Source organism: Crotalus tigris, unplaced genomic scaffold (assembly GCF_016545835.1).
Source record: "Crotalus tigris isolate CLP2741 ecotype Arizona unplaced genomic scaffold, ASM1654583v1 scf7180000024461.2689607, whole genome shotgun sequence".
Taxonomy (NCBI): Eukaryota; Metazoa; Chordata; class Lepidosauria; order Squamata; family Viperidae; genus Crotalus; species Crotalus tigris.
The window spans coordinates 1,260,472-1,287,144 of record NW_024100631.1 but is presented as its reverse complement, the minus strand read 5'-3'; the positions used below and the strand labels follow the sequence as shown (position 1 = coordinate 1,287,144).

The window sequence follows — 26,673 nt, the reverse complement described above, 5'->3', positions numbered from 1 at the left end:
TATGCAGGCAATTAACCCAGATAATTAGCTCTGTTAAGTGCCTCCTTTGTGTAAAAGGGTAGGGGAAGAGATTTAGCTGGCTTCTTAGTCAACACTGCAAGAAAAAGGACATATTCTTTAAAGGTTTCCTTCTAAATTCACGACAGAAAAGCCAAGGCGACAGTTTTTGAACCCTTGTGGTACAACATCACTGGGCTGTTTATAAACTTTATATCAGCAATTGCTTAGATCCATAATTCCTGCCTTGATGGATGAGTCAAGGAATCTTGAGTGGGTGGGTTTATTGCATTGCATTCTGTTTTCATTCTATTTTCAATCCCTTCGCTTCGTGTTTCTGTAAATCTGAAGCTGCCGTACGAATAAATTAATCAAACAAGATAAAGACAAATGGTTTTCAAACAGGCTGCTTGAAGGAGCACAACGACAACCCTGCCAACTGCGGTCCAGATCAATCCAATACCAAAACGTCAGCTTAAAAGAAGACCAAATATAATACTGTTCCTTCAGTAACAACACTAATAACTAGATCACCTAACTCAGACATTAATATAGTTCTTGGGTAAGAAACTATAAATGTAGCAGACAACCCTTCAGGCTGGTCTAGAATGCTGGAAGCTGATTTGATAGCGGCACCATCAAGAGATCACTGGAAGGAATTGGATTTAGAATTATGCAAACTCAACCACAGTGAAAAATTATCTAAGAGGGGGGTTATCTCTTTGAACCCACCGTGAATGGACTTATTATTAGATGTTTGGAAGCTGCAATTTTAAAAGGGAAGGATCCACTATTCAGCTCAGTGGAAGGCTGGCTTTGTCTGTCTGTCTTTGTGTATCATCCATCATCCATCCTTCTATTCATCTTTGCCTCTATTATCTGTCTGTCTCTGCCTATATCCATCCATCCATCCATCCATCCATCCTTTATCACCTCCATCTTCATCCCTCTATCCATCCATCTATCTTTATAGGGTCTCCTGCTTGAGCAGGGGGCTGGACTAGAAGACCTCCAAGGTCCCTTCCAGCTCTCTTCTCTTCTCTTCTCTTCTCTTCTCTTCTCTTCCATATCCTGTTCCATATCCTGTTCCATATCCTGTTCCATATTCTATTCTATTCTATTCTATTCTATTCTATTCTATTCTATTCTATTCTATTCTATCCTATTCTATTCTACTCTCTCCATTGCTATCTATCCATGTCTGTCTATCTCTATCATCCATCTCTATATCTCTCTCTTATCTATCTCCATCATTATCTATCCATGTCCATCCATCCATCCATCCATCTATAAACAAGAGCCGTGATGGCGCAGTGGTTAGAATGCAATATTGCAGGCTAATTCTGCTGACTGCCAGGGGTTCGATCCTAACCAGCTCAAGGATGACTCAGCCTTCCATCCTTTCGAGGTCGGTAAAATGAGGACCCAGATTGTTGGGGGGGGGTGTCAAAATGACTCTGTAAACCCCTTAGAGAGGGCTGTAAAGCACTGTGAAGCGGTCCATAAGTCTAACTGCTATTGGTATTATCACTATCTATCCATATCTATCTATCATCCATCCATCCATCCATCCATCCAATCATCTAGCCATCTTTAATATACTACCACATTTAGGAAGAAGAAAAGAATAGCCACCGGGTGATCCCAAGGCAGGAATATGGCTCTCAAAAAGCATTCTGGCTAGCCACTCAGAATGGAGTCTGGCATCCACGGACTAATTTGGGGGTAAAGCAAAGAGGAACTTTGCCACCTGTCGAGACCGCCATCATTCCGGCCAGAAGGGTGTTATGCTGCTGCCTGCGATGCAAAGCCAAACAATAGAAAACATTTAATCTCTTCCCTAATTCCGCACGGTGGGACGGCTCCTTCAACCCGCTGTCTACCTAGTGGGGGGGTCATTTTTCCTTGGGCTTCCTCTTCAGTTCCTTCCCTCCCCCTTCCGCCCCCACCCCCCCAATTCCAGGGAAACGCTGTGCATCCCCCGCTGCATCTTTCAATGGCTTCATCAGAGTTTGCACCAAGCCCAGAGTGAAAGGTAGCTCCGGGCCCAGCAGGCAAGAGATTTGTGTGTGTGAGGGTGTGCATGTGTGCCTGCACCACCGGCGGGGAGAAAAAAGAGGAGAGGACGCAGAAGAAAACATTCGGCATCCTTTGTCTCCTTAACCATTTTCCTTTCTTTCTTTGTGCAGGGAAGGCTTCCACGCAGGAGTAAGGCCTTCTCACCGCCTGGGCGATGGATAATCAGGCGTGCATTTGTGAGGCTCAGCAGGCTGCCTCACCCGCTGCCGGGCTTGGCCTTGCAATTAGGAGACGCCACACTCGGCTGCGTAAAAAGGCAGATTTGCAACAGGGGTGTGTGAAGCCCCTCTGTTGTGGAGCTGGGGGCAAGAGGGTGGGGGGTGGGTGGGAGACAAAGAAGGAGCGTCAAAAAAAAGCAGAGCTTTCTTTTGCTTCTACGATCCAACGTCCTTTCATTGCAGGCGAGTCTTTTTTTCTTTTTTAATGGGGGGGGGGTTCGGTGGAAGTCCAAGGCTCCCACCCCCGTAGCTGCTTTTGGTTGGGAATTCCTCCTTTGTAGCAGCTGAAGAAAAGGGATACAAGTAAGGGATAAAAATCCAGGTATGCTCAATTCAAAAGAAGGGAATGTGTGTAGGTCAGGGTTAAACTGGGGGGGGGGAATCCTTGATGCTCTCTGAGCTTGGTTGTTTGCTTGCAGACCTTACATGACCCAACTAGGTTACATCACCAGTGATAGAAGGGAGTGGAGTTTGCAAGGAGGAGGAGGAGGAGGAGGAGGAGGAGGAGGAGGAGGACGACTGTGGGAGTCCTTGATGCCCTCTGAGCTTACTTGTTTTCTTGCAGACGTTTCATTACCAGACTAGGAAATGTCATCAGTGCTAGAAGGGAGTGGAAGTGCAAGGAGGAGGACTGTGGGATTCTTGGTGCTCTCTGAGTTTGGCAGTTTTCTTGCAGATGCTCCCTTACCAGACTAGGTAACATCATCAGTGCTGGAAGAGAGTGGGGTTGGCACAGAGGAGGAGGAGGAAGAGGAGGATCACAATGATGTCCGTGGGGTCCTCGGTGCTCTCTGAGCTTGGTTGTTTTCCTGCAGACGTTTCATTACCAAACTAGGTAACCTCATCAGTGCTAGCAGGCTCTCCCTCATTCACACTAAGTGTGAGAGAAGCACATTCACACTTGCAAAATTCAGTTACAATAAAAGCAGTCCTGACTTATCTCAGTTGGATCTACATAGCTGGGCTGAACCTGCCTCAGCTATATTATCTATCTATCTATCTATCTATCTATCTATCTATCTATCTATCTATCTATCTATCTATCATCAATCCATCCATCTATCCATATCTATCATTCTATATCTATCTGTCTGTCTGTCTGTCGCTCTATCTATCTATCTATCTATCTATCTATCTATCTATCTATCTATCATGCAACAACATTACATTCGCCAATGCTAATAAAGAGTAGTTATTTGACTGCTGTTTGGTTCACACTTCCACACTATCCATGGTGCACCACAGAGGGTGAGAGCTAGCTCCCCGCCAGAAAGAAAAACAAATGGTTTCCTGTAGAGTCATCAGGGCTTTCTCCCTTTACTGAATTCGTCTCACAAACGGGCGTCGCATCTGGGAAGGTCCAGTGCCTGCAGGGATCTGACCGTCTGCACGAAGCACCAGTCAGTCTTCCCATCGAAGTGGTGCCTATTTATCTACTTGCACACAGCATGCTTTGGAACTGCTAGGTGGCTGAAGCCGAGGCAAGTGATGGGAGCTCACCCCGTCACGTGCTGCTAGGACTCAAACCGTCGGGACAGCTCCAGCGTCATTAAGCCGCTGAGCTTCTGTGCCTCCTATATTATGTTGCCCAATAGCTCACCCAGAGCTGGTCAGGATAGCCAGAAGAAATGAACAAAGCATTGCAAATGCCCTACCCACAAATCAAACCCTTTTCCTAAGTCAATCGGGTCTAGGGGTTGTGGAGAAAGGCACTCTGCCAAAGCAGGAGGGAAGTACAAGGGCTTTGCTGTGCTATTCCTTCTGCCTGGCATGAAATGCCAGTTTGTTTCCTTGGAATGCGGGAAGCAAATTGAGGAGCTGGGACGACCACTGCTGGCTGACCCTCAATTTGAGCTCTTGTGAATACCCATTTGTAGATATTTAAAGCCAAGGAAGATCATTAGCTGGCAGAGGCGCTGGCAAGGAACACTAAGTGGGATTCACTAATGCGCCTTGTTCCTGAATAATGAAAGGGCACAAGTATGCCCAGACGCCTATCTGGCTACAAGTGAAAAACACAACAGGAAGAAAGAGCAATTTTGAGTTGGCGTTGCAGATTCTCTCTTTGCTTTCCACCACTCTCAACTGCAGCCACAGAGAAGGATGAGGGGAGACGTGATAGCCATCTTCCAATATTTGAGGGGCTGTCATGGAGAAGAGGGGGTCAACCTATTTTGCAAAGCACCTGAGGGCAGGACAAGAAGCAATGGATGAAAACTCATCGAGGAGAGAAGCAACGTGGAATTAAGGAGAAACTTCCTGACAGTGAGGACAATTAACCAATGGAACGGCTTGCCACAAGAAGTTGTGGGTGCTCCATCACTGGAGGTTTTTAAGAAGAGACTGGACAGCCACTTGTCTGAAATGGTATAGGGTCTCCTGCTTGAGCAGGGGGTTGGACTAGATGACCTACAAGGTCCCTTCCAATTCTTTTATTCTGCATTCTGCAAGAGGAATGTTCTTAGCCTTCCTTGTTTTACCTTCATCACATTCCTATTATTTCTCTCTCCCTTGCCTCTAAACGTGCTTCAACAGGTCTGCAGAAGGACTAATGATTGAGTTTGCACATGCTAAGCTTAGTCAGATATAACCTTGATAATATCTCTTCGAGTATCATGAATCTTGTCCTACCAATTCAAATGTGAGGAGCTTCCTTCCCTGTAACAGTGCAGAAAAACAGACAAGGATTTAGCCATCATACTTGCCCACGTATTAACGTACAAGGTTCTTGTTGATATTCTGGTGTTTTCCCCTTAACCTTCCTTCCAATAAATATTACTAATTAGAATTCTGCATTGTTTACAGCATCCATTGGATGAACTCTTTCTGGTCCATAAAGGCAGGTGAAAAACACATTCTCTCTCTCTCTCTCTCTCTCTCTCTCTCTCTCTCTCTCTCTCTCTCTCTCTCTCTCTCTCTCTTGTGTAGGTGTATTTGTGTGACTCTGTTTGTGTGTGTGTCTGTGTGTATGAGAGAGAGGGAGTGGGGGAGAGAGATCGCACACACAAATTCAAGCTATTTGTTGAGTTGATGACTTCATGAGCTGCCCAAAATCAGAAAAGTGGTTAAATTTATAGAAAAAATTATGGGGGTGACATATTGCAACTGAAGATGGAGGAGAGTCGTTCTGTGTCAACTTTCTCTTAATGTTACTTTTAGGTAGGTTTCCTAGATGTCTGTTCCAGCTTTCCCCAACTTGATGTACGGTACTCAGTTGTGTGGGACCTCAATGTTCACCCTGCTACAGTTGACGTGGAAGGCTAAAGATAGGGCCAGCTTCCAGATGCAATGGTCATTGACTTTAAGGTCCTACCTGGGTCCATATCTGGATACCTGCAAGAAGCTTCAGAGACCTGCTGTTCATGAATAAATAGACAACATGGAATCTTTCTAAGTTCATAAGTTCTTGATGTGAAAACATTCAGCCTTGGGAGCGAAGTTTGCCTTTAAAATCTCAATGAAGCCTCCTTGCAAAACAGTCTTCTGCTCCTCCACCCAACAGAAAGGAGAAAAGTTCTTAAAAGATTTTTTACATTCACAACCTCAGCTCTACGGTAAATGATTGACTTCCTTCAACTGTAATTCGCTTACGTCTGAGCATTTTATTAATCTCCCTGGCTCCCCTCCCCCGCCTTCCTTTCTCAGCCTAGCTTCCTTACTGACAAAAGCAAGCAATGCCAAATTAAAAACCACAACACGAAGCAAGGTGAAAACGTTCTCTAGTCCAAGTGGAGCCAAGGATTCTCCCGAGGGACCCATACAGATTCATGCTGGTTTCTTCCTCTGCACAGCCTCTTCCTCTTCAGCTGAGTGTTTTTCCCTTGTGACAACATTATTTATAATGTTGTGCAGGGCTAATGTGTTCCCCCCCCCCATTTATAAAACTGTAGGCATTAATGTAGCTTCCCAAAATGTCCATGTGAAGCTTGACTAATTATTAAACTTCGCCAAGGTTTTTGGAGATGCGTAAGATGGTCTGCTACTTTGGGTTATGAATACAGAAGACTATAGCAAGAAGACTACACCAACAGACAGACAGATATAAATGTAGAAGACTATAGCAAGAATTGGGTTTGTCTAGGTTAATGAAAAGAAGGGCAAGGGGGGACATGATAGCAGTCTTCCAGGATTTGAAGGGCTGCTATAAAGAAGAGGGGGTCAACCTATTCTCCAAAGCACCTGAAGGCAGGACAAGAAACAACGGATGGAAACTGATCAAGAAGAGAAGCAACCTAGAACGAAAGAGAAACTTCCTGACAGAACAATTAACCAGTGGAATAACCTGCCTCCAGAAGCGGTGAATGCTTCAATACTGGAGGTTTTCATGAAGAGACTGGGCAGCCATTTGTCTGAAATGGTACAGAGTTTCCTGCTTGAGCAGGGGGCTGGACTAGATGGCCTCTAAGGTCCCTTCCAACTGTTATTTTATTCAAGAAGATTAGATAGATAGATAGATAGATAGATAGATAGATAGATAGATGGATGGATGGATGGATGGATGGATGGATGGATGGGTGGATGGATGGGTGGGTTTGCCAATGATGGCTGGATGTTTTATCTGGTGAAGTCTCAATGTCTCTTATTCTGGCTCTGAAAGAACACACACACACACACACACACACACACACACAATTAGCCAGTGATGGCCCTTAGGAGAGTCCACAGCCAACTTCCCCCCCCCCCAGCAAATAGCCTTATTGTTTATGTGCCTGCAAATTTTGTTTTTGACACTTAAAACTGCCCGAAGAACCGTCTGCTGAAGAAATCTGATGTAGTACAAGGAAGCAGGATTTATTTTTTAAAAAATGAAGAGTAGAATCCTCAACCCAGAAATGTTAAAATGTTAAAAGAAACAAAAACACAACATCAACAAACCCCAACAGAAACCAAATCCATACCAGATCCATCCGTCAAATAAGGCCCCGGCTCTTTCACACAGCCAACAGCCACACCATTTGGAAGGGGGAGGAGGGCAAGTGTTAACTCCCACCTCATCTGTTTTTCTGGACACCCTAGAGACATCCTACCACAGCAAACTACAATTTCTAGTAAATATATCCTAGGGACACAATTAGTTTTTCAGCTGGGGACATGATAAATTGGGCATGCATAATTCAAGACTTGAAATATAAACTGTGGTGTGACAGGCTTCCAAGCTCCCCAACAGGAGAATATATAAACGACAACGCTGGCACACGCAACGCAAACTGATGGAAAGCACAACAACACGATGTGTCTGGTGTTGTTTTTACAGCTCAGTGTCTTCCTTTTGTCAATCTAAAACATTTCCCTCCTTGCTTGCTTTCTGCACTCTGTAGAATTTGTAAGCAAGGTTTTTGGAAGTCTTGGGAACGTTTCATAAAAGAACAGGTGTTTATTTTTGTCCGTGTGCATGTGTGTGCGAGAGAGAAGTGAATGTAGAAGACAATTTATGTATCAAGAAGATTAAGGCAGAGAGATAGACAGACAGGATAGATAGACAGACAGACACAGGAATAGACTATATCAGAAGATAGCTAGCTAGCTTGAGATAGATAGAAGATGATATATGAAATAAATAAATAAATACAGGAATATAGACTATATCAAGAAGACTAGATAGAGAGAGAGGGAGAGGGAAGGACAATGAAGAAAGAAAGAAAGAAAGAAAGAAAGAAAGAAAGAAAGAAAGAAAGAAAGAAGGAAGGAAGGAAGGAAGGAAGGAAGGAAGACACTTTTTTTTATGGGAAACCGGAATATGTTAAGTGATGGAACTTTATAGCTAGTTCCCTATCCAGCAGAACCATTTCACTGCAAAGAAGAACGACGTTTTTTTGTTTTTTAATCTTTTCCTGAAAATATGATGAGCTGTTTTGGTCCCCATCTCCCACACAGTCACACAGAGATTGTCTTAAAAAGCTTCAGAAAAACACAAGTTTTGGTTCTATTATGTTGCCTGCTGGCTGCTCTCTCGGCTCAAACTATTTTTATTATATTATTTCTACTGCAAGAGTCTAGAGTTGTGCCCCCCCTCTCCCTCCCGGCACATTCAAATACCTTGAGCCCCTTCAAATGGGCTACGGTGAGTCCTTCCTGGCTGTTTCTGAGGATACCTTTCACGCATCCAACTATCTGAGCAGTTGCCACTTTTGGTAACGAGGTTGGCAGCTGCCAGAATCCAAGCTCTCAACCAGATGCCAACTATTTCAGACATGCAAATTCCTAGAAACGCCCATTACAAACATTTTCGAACTACACAGGTCCAACACAGCTATGCTAGGTTCTTTTTGTACTTGCTTCCCGGAAGACGTTGTTGGAGCTGGGCAGACACAAAGTTCACCAGAGGGCAGGACAAGAAGCAACGGAGGGAAACTAATCAAGGAGAGAAGCAACCTAGAACTAAGGAGAAACTTCCTGACAGTGAGGACAATTTATCAGTGGAACGGCTTTGCCTTCAGAAGTTGTGGGTGGAGGTTTTTAAGAAGAGACTGGACAACAATTTGTCTGAAACCATATAAGGTTTCCTCCTTGAGCAAGGGGTTGGACTAGAAGACCTCCAAGGTCCCTTCCAACTCTGTTATTTTATTAACTCTAACATTCTCAAGAACGTTAGAGAACGTTGTTGTTGTTGTTAGCTGCGAAGTCGTGTCCGACCCATCGCGGCACCATGGACAACGTTCCTCCAAGCCTTCCTGTCCTCTACCATCTTCTGGAGTCCATTGAAGCTCACGCCTCCTGCTTCAGGGACTCTATCCAGCCACTAGAGAACGTTATATATGGATAATTTGTAGAGGCAACATAACCAAGATCTAGCATCTTTTCCTGACTCGGCCTTACTTGTGACAACCGAGGATCGATCAGTAATATTTTGAGCAACTGGGTGCTAGTGGGAGACCTTAACCAACATAAAACTCACACAAAACCCTCTAGGGCAGTGGTTCTCAACCTGTGGGGTTGAACGACCATTTCACGGGGGTCGCCAAACAATGCAGTCCGCCATTTTTTCCCCCTTTTCCTTAGCTGTGCTACTCCCTTTTATTCTATTGGCTTTTGAAAGCCAATAGAATAGACTCTCTTGAATAGAGTCTAATTCTATTGGCTTTCAAAAGCCAATAGGAATTGTCCAGGCTCTCTCTGCCCTGCTGAGCCCGCCAAAAGTCCCATTCTGCAAACGGTGCTGCACCAGTTGAGTAGTCCTCAACTTACGACCGGTTGAGTAGTCCTCGACTTACAACCAGTTGGGGGGGGTCGCGGCATTAAAAAGGTTGAGAACCACTGCTCTAGGCCATCTAAAAGAACTCTTATCAATACTCCTGATAGAATTCTTTCCAAATGTTCCCTAGGCTGTGGTTAAAAACATGTTCGGTAGAAAACATCCACATAGGTTAAAAAAAAAACACACACGGTTTTATTATCATTATTATCATGTTTAAAGGAAATAAGCTTCACTTGGAGAAACAATAACTCTCCTTTAAAAAAAAAAAGTATTAAAGCCAATCTCAGATCATTCATTAGACGTTTTGGGTCCGGGGTGGAATTTATCCTTGCCCAGCCCCAATCTCAAGTTTCCACCCAGAAATACTAATTTTGGTAAAATAAATACTTTGTGTGTTCTCTTTTGGGTTCGGCGCTCGGCTGCGTTAAAAGCCTGGGAGCTGAAGTGTACAGATGTTCAACAATCTGTACTGGTGTTAATTACCCTAATGTGAGCAGAAACTCAACAGATCTCTGCTAATGAAGGAGAAAGTTTTCCAGAGTGACTGCCTTATGTTACACTGTCCCTGAATTACTACTCCCCCCCCCCGAACGCCTCCCCCCCACCTTCTCTGCCAGCTAAATCTCCTTTCCCCAGCCTATTTTGCATTTTTATGTTGTCTGCTTTTTCTCTGTGTCCGTCTAATGACTGCAAATACGCAATATGGCGTATGACTGGCGGGCTGGTGATGGTGCTGGGTTAACAGTGGCTATTTCAAGACTAAGGGGAGGGGTGGTTAGTTTATCTATCTCGCCCCTCCAGGGTAGGCAGAACAAGCCAAAACCGAGCTGAGTTCAGAGTGATCTAGTTCGCTCTTGTCTTAAGGATGGGTCTCCTGCAACCCGGAAGATGTGGTTGAATGTCAGAGAGAGACTGGCCGAGGCAGAAGGAGGAGCGAAGCAGGGAATTAGTCTGGAATCGTTAAATGGGGATAAGAGGATAAGGGTTGACCCGACTTGAATGCTGCTAAACCATATGATCTGATCCATGTCAGTCTGGGAAGATTCCTGTAAAATAGGCTTTGAGCAATAAAGTAGCAAGTTGAACTCTTCGTGTAGAAGTGGTTGTTTCTGCCTGACATTGAGCTGTAGTGGGAATCTCCGAACTTGGTAACTTTAAGACTAGTGGACTTCAGCTCCCAGAATTCCCCAGCAGCATGGCTGAGGAATTCTGGGAGTTGAAGTCCACAAGTCTTAATGTTGCCAGGTTTGGAGACCTCTGGTCTAGTAGTTAAGGCACCGAGCTAGAAAATGCGAGACCAGGAGTTCAAGATCCTTGAGCTATAGCAACCAGCATCCTTCCACGATGGCCATATTGAGAGGGGATTCTGGGTAACTGACTAGCATCTGTGAAGGACTTCAGGTCTTCGGTCCCAGGATGTCTGTGGAGAAGCCAAATCTAGAACGTTTTGTTTCAGAAAGCCTTGTTCTACAACTGAGCCATAGGCTTTCTGGAGCCAATGTTGAGGAGATGGTGGTTGGAACAACCACACAGCTGTGGGATGGCAGCTTCAGACAATCCCCCGTGTGGGTTGGATGGCTGAGGTCTTCCTTTCTTGTATTAATTATGGTGTTTAATGGCAAAAAAAGAGGTCAATTTAGTCTTCAAAGAGCTCCTCCAAATCAAAACACAGCTGGGCTGTGGATCGATGGATGGCCTCGACCAGCCCATGGAGGAGGGGGCTTCTTCCTCCATCCCTCCCACCCTCTGAACCTAAAGGCAAGGAAATATACAAGGGGGGACATGATGGCAGTGATCCAATATCTCAGTGGCTGCCACAAAGGAGAGGAGGGTCAACCAATTCAAAGCGCCTGAAGGCAGGACAAGAAGCAACGGATGGAAACCAATCAAGGAGAGAAGCAACCTGGAACTAAGGAGAAACTTCCTGACGGTGAGAATAATTAACCAGTGGAACAACCTGCCTCCAGAAGTGGTGAATGCTCCAACACTGGAAGTTTTTAAGACGAGACTGGACAGCCATTTGTCTGAAATGGTATAGGGTTTCCTGCCTGAGCAGGGGGTTGGACTAGATGATCTCCAAGGTCCCTTCCAACTTTATTATTACTATTACTATTACTATTATTATTATTATTATTATTATTATTATTATTATTATTATTATTTACAGTTCTTGGCAAGGATCAAAGGCAGCCCTCTTTCATACACAGGTAGTCTTTGACTTACAAGACTTACAACGGCACTAAAAATGTGACTTATGAGAGGCAGAGAGAGAGAGAGAGAGAGAGAGAGAGAGAGAGAGAGAGAGAGAAGGAGAGACAGACGAGAGAGAGAGAGGACGAGACTGCGGAGAGAGAGAGAGAGAGAGAGAGAGAGAGAGAGAGTAGAGAGAGAGAGAGAGAGAGAGAGAGAGAGAGAGAGAGAGAGAGAGAGAGAGAGAGAGAGAGATCCTAAGGCATTTATTGGCTTTTGTTTTCTCAATCCTTAGAGAGGATGAAAGATGGATCAAGATTGAAATAGCTCCAGGACAAAATGGAGCATCTGCCACAATTGTCTTCTTTTGGGAGTTGGTGAGGAGAAGATGACTTATTAGAGAATATCCGCAGGACAAAACGCTTAAAAAGCATTCCCCAAGGACCACGGCTTTCTGCTCGACTATTTTTTCTTTCTTTCTTTCTTTTTTTTTTACATCTCCCTACTTAAAGAGTGCAAGCGAGAACAACAACTCGGGGTGAAAGGAATTAATTGCTTCGCTTCTCAAATGTCGCAGGAAGAAGGGAAGGAATGCAGCCGAGGCCATAAGAGGGCCAGTCTCCAGAAAGGCTGTGTACAGGTGTGTCCTCCAGCCCCATTTATTAAGTCAGTTTTGCCCCACTTTACGTCCTTTCTTGCCACAGTTGTTAAGTGAATCACTGCCGTTGTTAAGCTGGCAACACAGCTGTTAAGTGACTCTGCCTTCCGCATGGACGTTCTTGTCTGGAGGTCACACATTGTGATTCCTAGGACCTCGGGACACAGCAACCATCGTAAAGACGAGTCAGTTGCCAAGCGTCTGAATTTTGATCCCGGGACCGCCGGGGATGCTGCAACGGTAGTTAATGTGAAAAAAATGGTCGTAAGTCACTTTTCCCAGCGCCGTTGTAACCTCGAACGGTCACAAAATGAACTGTTGTAAGTCGAGCACGACCTGTACGGATTAGTGATTCTTGCCCAGTGGTCTCAAAAGTGCTTTTTCCAAAAGGCAAAGTGGACTAAGATTTTGTCCCTGAAAAAAAAATCTTTCCTTAGGAGCCCAGAATGTTTGAAAGAACCAAACCCCCAAAGCTCAGAATTTCTTTGGGTGTATTTCTTTCGAAAGCTGCCGGAGCTTGTCCGGACAAACTAGTAATTGACTCTTTCAAAGGCACACCTCTGTGTGGGATTTTTCCAAGTCTCCAATTTAAAATGCTCGGGATTATTCTTACCTCAGCGGTTATTGGATTCTTTGTCTGCTTCAAGTTAAGCAATGGAGGTCTTAACCGGTAAGAACAATTGAGGGGGTAAGAACAATTGAGGAGATTAGGGGGCCTGGTTAGATTTTCAAAAGCCCACCTCCCTCTTGGTGAAGGCACAGATTCCATGTCAAACTTCTCCACCCCAGTCTTTTGACTCTGAGGGCCAAGCAAAGCAGCTTTCGCCTCCCCTCCAAAAAAAAGCAGAGGTCTTAAATTTCATCCTGACTAAAAGGATTTACCACAATACAGCGGAGCAAAATTCAAGAGCTCCAAAGCTTGGCAGTTCCACCCCCTTCTTAAAAGTTCCTTCTTGGCCTTCAAGAGATTTGCTGTTGTTGGACAAAGCTCAACTAATTTAGTCTATCGAAGAGAAGGACTAGGGGTGACCTGATAACAGTCTTCCAATATTTGAGGAGCTGTCCAAGAGAAGAGCTGTTCTCACAAAAGACCTGAGGGGCAGGACAAGAAGGAATGGATGGAAATGAATCAAGGAGAGAAGCAACCTGGAACCAAGGTGAGATTTCCTGATGGTGAGGACAACTAACCAGTGGAACGGCTTGCCACAAGACGTTGTGGGCGCTCCATCACTGGAGGTTTTCAAGAAGAGACTGGATAGACATTTGGAATGGTATAGAGTCTCCTACGTGAGCAGGGGGTTGGATAGAAGCGTAAAAAAACCGGTCACAAATCACTGTGTCCAGTGCCGTTGTAATTTTGGATGGTCCCTAAATATACTGTTGAAAGTTAAGGACGGCCTGTATTTAATACTGTAGCTGTTTCTTCAGAGCAAAGCACACGTGCCAGTTGCCATAAATACGAGTCAACGGCCAAACTTCGATCACGTGACCGTGGGGGTGAGGGGATGCTGCAATGGTCGTAAGTATGAAAACTAGCCATAAGTCACTTTTTTCAGTGCGGTTGTAATTTCGAACGGTCACTAAAACAAATGGCTGTTAAGTCGAGGACCGCCTGGGCATGATCCACCTCAGGATCTCCTACGACCCTGGACTGCCAAGACTCTCGAAAGAGCAAAGAGGTCCCTGAAAAATGAGTGGACGACGTTTGCAAAACCAGGCCAGCGTTACTGCTTCGGGGTGGAAGTGTGTGTGTGTGTGTGTGTGTGTGTGTGTGCAGTGCTTCCCCCCCCCCAAAAGGTGCCAGAATTCACACACGCCATACAACCCGCCTTGCCTATCCTACAAGGTTCCATCCCAAAAAGGTGCCGGAAGTCCATTCTGGGTGTTCTATGAGAAAAAAAGCCCTGGGTGTATGTATGTGTGTTTGTGTGTGTGTGTGTGTGTGTGTGTGTGTGTGTGAATACGTGTATGTGTATATACATACATATATCTATCTCTCTATCTCTCTCTATCTATCTCTATCTCTATCCATCTATCCATCTATCTATCTCCATCCATCTATCTATCTATATCTATATCTATCTTTCTATCTTTCTATCTTTCTATCTATCTATCTATCTATCTATCTATCTATCTATCTATCTATCTATCTATCTATCTATCTATCTCCATCTATCTATCTATCTATCTATCTATCTATCTATCTATCTATCTATCTATCTATATCCATCCATCTCTCTCTTTCTCTCCATCTCTCTCTCTCTCTCTCTCTCTCTATCTATCTATCTCATATCTCTACCTATCTACCTATCTACCTCTATCTCTATCTATAAACACACACACACACACCACCCTCTTTTCTTCCTCCCCTTCAACGGGTTTGGGGGGGGGGAGGACCTCAGGATTATAAAGCCCCATTTGTCTTCGTGGGGCAGCAGAGGATGGATGAAATGTGTGCCTTCCAGCTTATCAGCTCCAGAGCTGGTAAAAAGAGCGCTGAAAGGCCTTGGACCTCCACGTTCTTTCTGGAGAAGAATCAAAGGTCTCTGGAGAGAGAAGGGAACATAATGGAGTGACCTTCAGCTAATAAAGACTACCGGAGTCCAGGGGAAGCTTGGGGAATATTGACAAAAGTTCATATTTACCATGGCCTGGCAACCATGATCAATTTAGAGAGCCAGGAGCTGGCAGGTTTCCCCCCCCCCCAACCCTTGCAGGGGGAGGGAAAGAGAGCTGCAAAAAAAAAAACAAAAAAAAAAACCCCTTTATTCCTTTCTCCTTCATCACGCTTGCCACACTAATACAAGGTCATTCAAATATGGGGTGCACCAATTCTGCCCTGGGCCCTCCTTTTTTTTCTGCTTGCCCTGAAGCACCTCGTAACAACAGCTCCATTGTCGTAGTTGTCCCCTTTGTTGTTCCTGTCTTATTTTTTGCAGAGAAACCTCGTGCAAGCCTGTTTGTGTGCGTATGCTTGCCACGCTCAGAAAGTCGCAGTTGGCGAATGCTTCGGTTAAGAAGGGCTGGAAAAAGGAAGGGAACACTCGCAACGGCGAATTTTGTGTGGCACAACTTTTAAAAGGGTGCCCAGCGACCCACGGAGCATCAGTGTACATTACAACAAGAACGGTAATGGAATTTTTTTTATGATTCCCAGATTATTGGCACAAAGTTAAAAAAAAACAAAATGAATCCGGTGCCGTTCCCCCCCCCCCAGTTGTTATAAACAAGATTTTGTGCAGAGAAACAAGAATTTTGAATCATTTAATCCCTATTTGACCTAAGAGGGTGTTAGCAAAGGGATTCCTTGAGTGCTTCACAGGGAGAAATCTCTCATTGGAAGGCAGGTAGCCCTCAATTTATGACCGTAATGGACCCTGCCCAATTTATGACTTTTCTTTCCAGCAGCTATTCAAAGTTGTTAAGCAAACCAATGATTCAGTTTTATTCAGAAGGTAAATGCTGGATTTTGGCAAAAGCGTCATAAAACGAGGATTGGGTGATTGTGCGATGCTGCAAACGGCCGTAGCTGCAGACATAAATCAGAGGGAACGACTTAGTGACCGCGGTGCTCGCTTAACGACCAAAGTGATTTGCAAAGAAAAAAGGTCATAAAATCAGGTCGGTTGCGTCGGTGATCTGCTTTACGACCATCACGACTTATGAGCAAAATGGGCCGGCTCTATTTCGGTCGTAAGCCGAGGACGACCTGCATATGGACACACATGCACACCCCACTCAATCAGACTACACCAGCTCTTCCGGATCTCAGCACTTTGGCCTCGTTTACCGCAGGCAGTCCTCAACCTACGGCCACAACTAAGCCCAACATTTATGATGCTAAGCGAGACAGTTGCTAAGTGAGTTTTGCCCCCATTTTACGACCTTTCTTGCCACAGCTGTGGACTGAATCACTGCAGTTGTCAAGGTAGCCACACGGTTGCAAAGAGAATCTAGCTTTCCCCCGTTGGCTTGGCTTGTCAGAAGATTGCAAAAGGGGATTTTGCATGACACTGCAAATCGTCATAAATAGGAGTCAATGGCCGAGCGTTCAAATTTTGATCACATGACCATTGGTGTGTGTGTGTGTGTGTGTGTGTGTGTGTGTGTGTGTTATTCCCGTGGTGCATTGGAATAACTGCAAGAAATACCGCTTGCCTGCAAGGAAGAACTGGTGGGACCATAAAATAGATAAATAACAGAAAATAAAGAAACCAGAGTGCTGTGGGACTTTAGAATTCAAAGAGACAAGTATCTGCTACACCAGCACACTAGAATTATTAACCGTTGTTGATAAGAAATATAAAAAAGTCTGGATAGCGGACAGGGCGATAGCGGGAGACAGCAGAAAAAAAGAGAAAGAAGTGGAGAAAATAACAAAATACAAAGACCTGCAGACAGAAGCCGAATGATGGTTACGAAGGAAAGAAAAAACAGTACTGATAGTAATAGGTGACCCGGGATGAAATTCCAAAACATCTGGAGCACCATTTGAACACCATCGGCACTGACAAAATCCCCATTAGTCAATTGCAAAAGGCAGCCTGACTTGGAGCAGCTTACATCTTTTGCAAGGATACTTTTAACAACTTCAAACAACAACATCGGCTTCGCATTGTAATGAACGAGGACAGACTTTCAATTTTGCAGCTACTAAGATTGTTGGCAGAGCAGGGACAAAAATAGCCAGGGAAATGATTGAGGCCTGGAAAGTACTCAACAGGAGTACTTAGGGGCCGAGGGTGTGACAACACAAGGAAACAACAGCCAATGACTTTATAGCTGGCCATCAACACCCCGATCAACAATGAAAAAGCCCCACACAACCAGGCACCACATTCTATAAATACTACACATAGAATAGTTCAAAGCACACATTCTGCTGTGATTGGATCCTGCAAAAACCTCTGCCTATCCCAGGTGCCTGGGAAGGACTCAAAACAGGGACAAAAATGCCAAGCCCATTCTGAACATCTGACTATCCGTGCAATCAACTCTACTGCTTCAACAAGAAGCAACACCACAACTTTATCGCTCGTCCCCGTAATGAAATAATGATACATTGAGAGCATAATGAAGGTTTGATAATTTCCTGTTTTCCACCAAGAGTTATTGGAATGCAATGGCCCACTAAGCTAATAAATAAAGTCATTTTAAAAAAAAAAGAAAAGAAAAGCTAAGCAATTAAGCTTTATTATTTGTTTTTCTTGCTGGTTATTGCTTTTGAAAATATACGGTTCCCAGTAAAGGTGGCACGATGCGTTGCGTGATAAGTCGCAGCGGCCAATTCAACAGTGAGTTTGTTGTCTACTTCTGAGATATTTTTTTTTTTTTAAATTTTTCAGGCTATCAAGGAGACACAGACGATAAACCTGAAGATCTGCCTAGTCAGGTGAAATAGAATAAGAAGGTGTAATAATAAATAGAGGGGTGAGCTAACATATATAGACATAATCTTTCACAGCCATCAATGCAAGGCAACGTATCACTTTTAATAACAGCTGGTGATAGCAAAGGAAGGATGCTGAACACATTTCAGCATCCAATCTCTCTGGCAGACAGCATTCTTTCTGTTAGTCCATGCCTATCTCTTATAGTCGGGGTCGCCAGCCCCCAGTCTGTGGATTAGTACTGAGCCGCAGCATGCCAGCAATCGGGCCGCACAAACAAGCAAAGCCCCATCTGCGGGATGCAGGTAAGACACAAACCCACGCCCCGTCCGATCTGCGGAAAAATCTCTCTCCATGTAACCGGTCCCTGGTGCCGAAAAGGTTGGGGACCTCTGTTTACAGGTAGTCCTCGATTTACGACTGTAATCGAGCCTGCAATTACGGTAGTAAGTTGAGATGGTTGTAAAGTGGATCATCCCCCTTCCCCCGTCTTGTAAATCCCACTGAAACAGAAGGGTAGTCAAGTGTAATGCGTAGACAGAGAGTCCTTGTCTTACGATTACAACGGGGACCAGCTGCTAAGGAAGATGGGTCTTAAGCGAGTTACCCTACCGGCTTTGTTTTGCCACGGTTACGAAGTGAATCACGGCGGTCGCTAAGCGGACCACTCAACCGTTAAGCGAATCTGCTTCTCCCGTTGATTTTGCTGGCCGGAAGCTGGCTGAAAAGTCGCAAATGGCGACTCCAGGACACCGCAACTGTCCCGAAGACACGCTCGGCGGCCAAGCGCCTGAATCATGATCACGTGACCCTGGGGTAGCCGTGACGGTCGTAAGTGTGAGCATTGGCCGTAGGTCCCTATTTTCAGGGCTGTTGTTAACTCTGAACGGCGGCTAAATGAATGATGGTACGCCGAGGACTATCTGATTTGAATTTTGCCAAAGGAAAATATTTATTCCCCATCCTAGCATGTGTGTGTGTTTGGGAGGAAGGTTGTTTGTATGCGTGGGGGGGGGGGTGTGAGTGTGTGCTAATTATGACAGTGCCCCCAAGCCTGTACAACCCCGTAATCATTGTCAAGAAATTCAAAGAATAGAGAAGGTTACATGAATAAACAGGGCAAAGGAACCGTCCTGCCCAGGATTCTATTTTATCATTGAGGAACAACGAGAAGATAAAAGGAAATAATTATCCCAGCCTCGTTAAAGTCATCAGTTAACAGTGTCAGGTTTTTGCCCTGCTGTTGACCTGGAACGTGTGACTGGAAGGGAAGAAGGAGAGCGCTTGTCATCTGGGGCAGTGGCCCCTCCTCTGTTATTGTCAGCAAAGCTGAACAAAAGATCTCAGTGTCTTATTATATCCATCCCCGGCTGTTGCAGAGGTTAATTTTCTTGCAACGGATGAGCAATAAGGAAAGCTCACTTCTCGGATGGCAGATGCACCTTGGTCTTTGCATCAGGAGTTGCATGCACCAGCACAGGCCAGTTGTGTTGTACACACACACTAGCTTCCCTTTTCTACCTGGGATGGGATGGGATGGGATAGAATAGAATAGAATAGGGAATATAGAATAGAATAGAATAGAATAGAATAGAATAGAATCTTTATATGGAATGGAATATAGAATAGAATAGAATCTTTATATAGAATGGAATATAGAATATAGAATAGAATAGAATCTTTATATAGAATGGAATATAGAATATAGAATAGAATAGAATCTTTATATAGAATGGAATATAGAATATAGAATAGAATAGAATCTTTATATAGAATGGAATATAGAATATAGAATAGAATAGAATCTTTATATAGAATGGAATATAGAATATAGAATAGAATAGAATCTTTATATAGAATGGAATATAGAATATAGAATGTAGAGCAGAGCAGAGCAGAATAGAATATAATCTTTATATGGAATGGAAGGGAACAGAACAGAATAGAATATATGGAATGGAATGAAATGGAATAGAACATTCTTTACTGGTCAAGTGTGATGGGACACACAAGGAATTTGCCTCTGATACACACGTTCTCATTGGACATACAAACAACAAATATATATTTAAATTTCCAACGGTCTCCCCATTATTGACTGCAGGAAGCATTCTGGTCTTGCTGGTCTCAGCCAGTGAGCACACACAGCATGCCCATTTGATAATCAATGAGGGTTTCTTGATCAAATTAAGAGTAAAACAGGAGGGGTGGAGGAAGAAAAAAAAACTGTTTCTCAAGAGCATCGAATTTCAGCTTCCAGAGATTGGGCTCCCCTCTTTTTTTCAATAGATTGAGAAAATTCTCTTGTACATACGCATACACATACATAAGGAGGGAGGGAGGGAGGAAGAGAGGGAGGGAGGGAGGGAGGGAGGGAGGGAGGGAGGGAGGGAAAAAAAGAGTATATTTGGACCCTATCTATGCTTTTGGGGAATCTTTTACAGACCTCCTTAAATTCCCAAATACGTGCAAAATCATTTGTAGCAGTTTCATTTGCTTTTTAAATCCTCTTTTAGTTTAACATGTTTCTTTTCAATACAAAAACAAAAACCTTCATTTTTTTAATACATTTTGCAACTAGAAGCTAAGCAGACAGCCCAACCAAAAGAAAAGGAGAGCTAAATAATATTTCCTCCTTAATGAGAGCAGAAGAGTAAGAGATGAAAAGGCAGTTGGCAGGATTTTCATTTGCACAACGAAGGGACAGAATTTGCAAAAAACACAAACAAAAAAACAACACTTGCCTCACCTTCCTTACAAAAAGTAAGGGCATTGTAACAAGCCAGTTTTCAATTTCTCTCCTTTAGAGAGGAATTTCAATGAACTCAACCTTGTAATGTTCAGCAAAACTCAACCAAATTGGACCACATTACTCAACAGTTCCAATGATCAAAGGTTAAAACTTGGCCAATAAACTTAGTAGGAAGATGCTTTATAGGTTAAGAACTGGCAGGTATTTCCACCTAACTAACCAAGCTTGATTGGACGTAACCTTAGTTCCTTTTTAGTGGTGATTTAGCATACTGGGCAAAAATCCCAGTCATTTGGGTAGATCCATGCTGCTCCACCTTAGCAAGTTTAAGATAATCTGGATTTCAACTTCTTTTCTTTCAAATTCTGAGAGCTGAAGCTCAGACATCTTAATGTTGCTAAGGTTGAGAAATGCTGAATTAGTGTAATTAGTGCCCAGAAGTGGAATTAATTCAGTCACCAGTTTGATATGGTGAATGGATGTATATACACACACAAACATTTCCCAAAGGTGTATTATTATTATTTTTTTAAAAAACCTAGCTGGACTTTCTTGTTTTTTTTCTTGAAGACTTTTCACTTCTCATCCAAGAAGCTTCTTCAGTTCTGACTGAATCCATTCCATCCTAACGTCTTCGAAGAAAAACAACAGAAGTCCAGCTGGCTTTTGAAAAAAAAACGCCTTTGGGACAACCATGACCTGGATGACTGAGAATCTCCAGAGACATACCCACAAACACATTTCGTCCACAAATGCCTGTCAAACATAATTCAACCTTAGTGCAGCCCATCCGATGAAGCCAACACAACGTAATGGCTAGAGATCTCATTTGGGTTTCATGAGATACGGGAATCAGAATTCTAAAATGCTGGCTTAGGGGCTGCTTCAGAAGAAGGGAAAGCGAGATAGGCCACCAGTTTGCAAATTGGGAAAATCCTAAGGCAGGTAGAATACAGGTAGTCCTCGGCTTACAACGGTGACTGTTCGAAGTTACAATGGCACTGAAAAAAGTGACCATATTATGACCGTTTTTCACACTTTAGGACCGCTGCAGCAGCATCCCCATGGTCACGTGATCAACATTCAGATGCTTGGCAACTGACTCGTATTTATGACGGTAGCACCGTCTGACAACCGAAGTCAATGGGGGAAAGCCAGATTGCCTTATTATCTTCGCAGCTGCAATGATTCCCCTTTGCAACGGCAACAAGGGAGGCCGTAAACTGGAGCAAAATACACTTAACAAATGTCTTGCTTGGCAACAGAAATTCTGGACTCCATTTTGGTCATGAAGTCGAGGAATACCTGCAGAAGCCCCACAGAAAGAAGAAGCAAAACAAAAGACAGAAGGAGAGCAATTTCGTTCAGAGAGAAACTCTAAACGCCAGGGGTCTTCAAACGTGGCCCCTTTTAAGACTTGCGGACTTCAACTCCCAGAATTCCTCAGCCAACCCAATTCTGGGAGTTGAAGTCCACAAGTCTTAAAAGGGGCCAAGTTTGAAGACCCCTGCTCTGAGGCCAAACACAAAAAAATGGCTTCCTGTCTGCCATATTGGAGAGTAATCCCATACCTTGTTCGCTACCAAGCCGCTCCTGATATGAGGTAGCTCCAGGTCCGCTGAATTCTACGGACAGACAAAACAAAAAGTTCCATTCACAATCACTTTTATAGTAGCATTTTTTTTAGGGGGAGGGGAAAAATAAATCAAACTTCTTTTCAATCCTTGCTTTGGCTAAAGCACAGCTGGTTGTCCACTTACAAGCATTCCTTTCATGGCCGTTCAAAGTTACCGCCAGTCCTCGCCATTATGACTCACGGCCTCCCTAGGATCCTTGTGACTGCCATTTAGGGCTTGGGGAGCTGTGTGTATTTGTGACGGTTGTGGTGTCTTGGGGTCACGTGGCGGCCTTTTGCGACCTTCTCACGTTGGCCTCAGACAAGGAACGTCAGTGGGGGGAAACTGGATTCACTTCAGGGCGGCCATTTGCTTCACAATTGTGGCCCCCCAAAAAAGGGCGGGAAATTGGGTATGGTCACATGGCTGGTTCGCAGGTATAAATCAACTTTTGCCACCTCCAATTATTAGACGACAGAGGTTGTGGTTTAATGATAGGTGTGCTTTTAACGTCATTCACGTTAATGTTTAATAGATTTGTGTGTGTTTCGTGGAAGAGCTGGTGGGCCTTCCAATTTAGAGGCAGGGCCAGAGGCCTTCAAAGGCCACAAAAGGCCTCAGATGACTTATTAAAACAGGAAGCTCTTCCTGAGCCTGACCCCGTAGTCCATCTTCATCTTTGTATGGCCTATGGCAAGGGTGCCGAACCCCTAGTCCAGTGTTTCTCAACCTTGACCATTTTAAGGCATGTGGACTTCAACTCCCAGAATTGCACAGCTAGCATTGTTGGCTGTGGAATTCTGGGAGTTGAAGTCCACATGCCTTAAAATTGTCAAGGTTGAGAAAGACTGCGCCTAGTCCGTGGACTGGTACCGGGCCACGGCATGCCAGCAACCGGTCCACACAAATAAGCAAAGCCCCATCCGCGGAATGCAGGCAGCACACAAAAGCACGCAACCTCCGGTCCGTGGAAAAACCTCTCTCCGTGGAACCGGTCCCTGGTGCCCCAAAGGTTGGGGACCTCTGGCCTACGGGACTTGGGTAGCCACTGGCAGTTGTTCTCCAGGCTTTTCAAAGGGTGCTTCCAACTCTGTGGGAGCTGTGGAGGACTAATCCTGGGACCTGCTGGGTGATAAACAGCCCTGAAAACCACCTTGCAAGTTGATCCAATGACTTTGCCTTCTTCTGTACAAGAGGCAACCGTAAGAATTTGCTCAATGGTAGGGGAACGAAGGATAGACCCCCAATATATTCTTATCTGGTCAAGGAACATCAGAATACAGAATTGGAAGGGACCTTGGAGGTCTTCTAGTCCAGCCTGCTGCTCAAGCAGCAGACCCTGCACCATTCCGCACAAATGGCTGCCCAGTCTCTTCTTGAAAACCACCAGTGATGGAGCACCCGCAACTTCTGGAGGCGAGCCGTGCCACTGTTTAACGGTTCTGATTGTCAGGACCTTTCTCTTTAATCACATCAACATGACTAACATTGTCTTCCTCCAGATACCGAGGATCGCAACTGCCACAATTTCCAACCGAGGGTAATTCAACCGCTTCCAGTGGCCCCTTTCCCTTCCCTACTGCAAATCTAGGTTGCTTTAAGCCGGAAGACAAACAACATTGCAGGAGTTGACCCAGGGGCAACTTTGCAAATGTCTTTGCCAATTTTTCTGGGTCTTTGGCCACAGGACTCCCCAGTTCCAACAGGACCTCCCCTTCCATGGGCTATTTAGCAAACACCACCTCAAAGAGGTTTAGAAACAAAAACACCGGGCCCTTCATCCCTGTTGTGTAAATCTGAGATAAGAGATTGTCTGCTTAATCCTAATGAGGCCTCTCCATTAAAATCTTTATTAAACTCGCAGCTCAGCGGGGGCTGGCCAGCCAACTCTGTTTGGCCCCCTGGCCCCCTCTTTTTTTCCCCTCTCCGCTATCTCTCAGTACTTAGATCTGCTTTAACTTTTTACAAATAGCTCTAAGATGTTTCCACGGCTTATCAGCAATGCCAAGCCGCTTACTTTATCACTGCTATTGCAGATAAAATAAATGAGCTGGGGATGAGATGAATAATGGCATTTTCTGCAGGCAGGGTTCCCATTACATTCTACAACAGACTGTAGATTTCAACTTCGCCACAAAAGACACACCGGGTGGGTAGGAGACAGGAAGAGAGGAAGAGGGGTAAAAAGAGAGAGAGGGAGGGAGGGAGGAACAGAAAGAGAGAGGGAGAGAAGGAGAGAGAAATAGAGAGGGAGGAAGAGAGAGAGGGGGAGGGAGGGGGTAGAAAGAGAGGGGGAGGGAGAGAGAGAAAGGGAAAGGGGTAGAGACAAGGAGAGAGGGAGGGAAGGAGAGAGAAATATATATAGAGGGAGAGGGAGGGAGGGGAGGGGGAGAGGGAAACGGGAAGAGAGAAAGAGAGAGAGAGAAAGAGAGAAGGAGAGAGGGAGAGAGAGAGGGAAAGGGGTAGAAAAAGAGGAGAGAGAGGGAGGGAAGGAGAGAGAAATATGTAGAGAGAGAGAGGGAGAGGGAGGGAGGGAGGGAGGGGAAGAGGGAAAGGGAGAAAGAGAGAAATAGAGAGGGAGGGAGAGAGAGGGAGGGAGAGGGGTAGAAAGGGAGAGGAAAGGAAGGAGAGAGAAATATATAGAGAGAGGGAGAGAGAGGGAGAGAGAGGGGGAGGGAGGGGGAGAGAGGGAGAGGGAGAGGGAGAGGGAGAAGGAGGGGGAAAGAGAGAGAGAGAGGGAGGGAGAGAGAGAAAGGGAAAGGGGTAGAAAGGGAGAGGAAAGGAAGGAGAGAGAAATATATATAGAGGGAGAGGGAGGGAGGGGAGGGGGAGAGGGAACGGGAAGAGAGAAAGAGAGAGAGAGAAAGAGAGAAATAGAGAGGGAGGGAGAGAGAGGGAGGGAGAGGGGTAGAAAGGGAGAGGAAAGGAAGGAGAGAGAAATATATAGAGAGAGGGAGAGAGAGGGGGAGGGAGGGGGAGAGAGGGAGAGGGAGAGGGAGAGGGAGAAGGAGAAGGAGGGGGAAAGAGAGAGAGAGAGGGAGGGAGAGAAAGAAAGGGAAAGGGGTAGAAAGGGAGAGGAAAGGAAGGAGAGAGAAATATATATAGAGGGAGAGGGAGGGAGGGGAGGGGGAGAGGGAAACGGGAAGAGAGAAAGAGAGAGAGAGAAAGAGAGAAGGAGAGAGGGAGAGAGAGAGGGAAAGGGGTAGAAAAAGAGGAGAGAGAGGGAGGGAAGGAGAGAGAAATATGTAGAGAGAGAGAGGGAGAGGGAGGGAGGGAGGGAGGGAGGGGAAGAGGGAAAGGGAGAAAGAGAGAAATAGAGAGGGAGGGAGAGAGAGGGAGGGAGAGGGGTAGAAAGGGAGAGGAAAGGAAGGAGAGAGAAATATATAGAGAGAGGGAGAGAGAGGGGGAGGGAGGGGGAGAGAGGGAGAGGGAGAAGGAGGGGGAAAGAGAGAGAGAGAGGGAGAAAGAGAGAGAGAGAGAGAGAAGGCAGATTTTAACAAATAACCTTCCTTTTTGTCAACGGGTCTTAAGATTCCAGGATGGATTTTAAGCCTACCTGAACTGAGGAGGGAATTAATTCTGAAAACGATGGGAAGGCAGCCAAGGGTTGACTTCTCGGGAAATCCCCAGTCTGAGCATACTGCCACTTTTTTAGGGATTTTTTTAAAAAAATATTTTTCTGCAGTGTTTGGCACAGGAAAGAAGGGGCTTGAAGCGGTAGGCGGCCTAATAAAGCTGTTGGCTTTCGACTTTTCTCTCCTTCGTTTGAAGGGACGGGGCCTGGAGTTGCCTTAAAAGGGCAGCACAAACGTTGCGTTACTAAAAGGGAGGAAGATTATGGGATACAGGGGAAGACAAACGGCCGGATGTTCAAACCCTGTTTCGTAAATTAAACCATCAGGGCTTTAGAACAAACTGCATTAGAATACACGGGGGGGGGGGGGGTCCACAATTTGAGCCCAAAATTTCTGTGGCTAAGCGAAATGTTTATGAGGCGAATTTTGCCCCGTTTTTACGACCTTTCTTGCCGCAGTTGTTAAGTGAAACACTGCAGTGGTAAGTTAGTGACACGGTTGTTAAGTGAATCCGGTTTCCCCATTGCCTTTGTCAGAAGACCACAAAAGGGGATCAACATGACCACGGGACACCGCAACCGAATATGAAGCCGCTGCTAAGTGGCTGAATTTTGATCATGTGACCATGTTGTTAAGTGTGAAAAATGGTCACAAGTCATTTTTTTCCAGTGCCATTGTAACTTTGAATGGTCACTAAATGAATTGTTGTAAGTCGAGAATTACCTGTGTAGGAATGCTTCTGATGCCTCTGGAAGCAACTTCAGGATGTATGGACCATTTTTGCCCCTGAATGCTCATTGGTTTTCCGATTTGTTTTATAAAACCATTCCCATCACCCTTTTGGCAAGTCAGCTTAGCTTCCAGCTTTCCTGTGCATCTCACTTCTGGTTAACATCAACTCATAACATAATGAAGGAGGAAGAGAAATTATAATAATTAACACTGCCTAGACAGGGGGCAGGGTCACAACAGGAGAAGAGCTATATTCTTAATTGTTTTGCTG

The 26,673-nt window shown here is 44.9% G+C and overlaps 1 protein-coding gene across 8 annotated transcripts in view; it reads right to left on the bottom strand.

Moving 5' to 3' along the window:
• Nucleotides 1–26,673, bottom strand: part of FBRSL1 (fibrosin like 1) — a 456,102-nt gene that overhangs the window by 71,749 nt on the left and 357,680 nt on the right. For 7 of the 8 annotated variants that reach the window (XM_039332294.1, XM_039332296.1, XM_039332300.1 and 4 more), the window contains one exon: nt 22,051–22,104. The exons of the other annotated variant lie outside the window; for it this stretch is intronic. In XM_039332294.1, the coding sequence (XP_039188228.1) occupies nt 22,051–22,104 (54 nt within the window). The remainder of the gene's footprint in view (nt 1–22,050; nt 22,105–26,673) is intronic. 8 annotated transcript variants of the gene reach the window in all.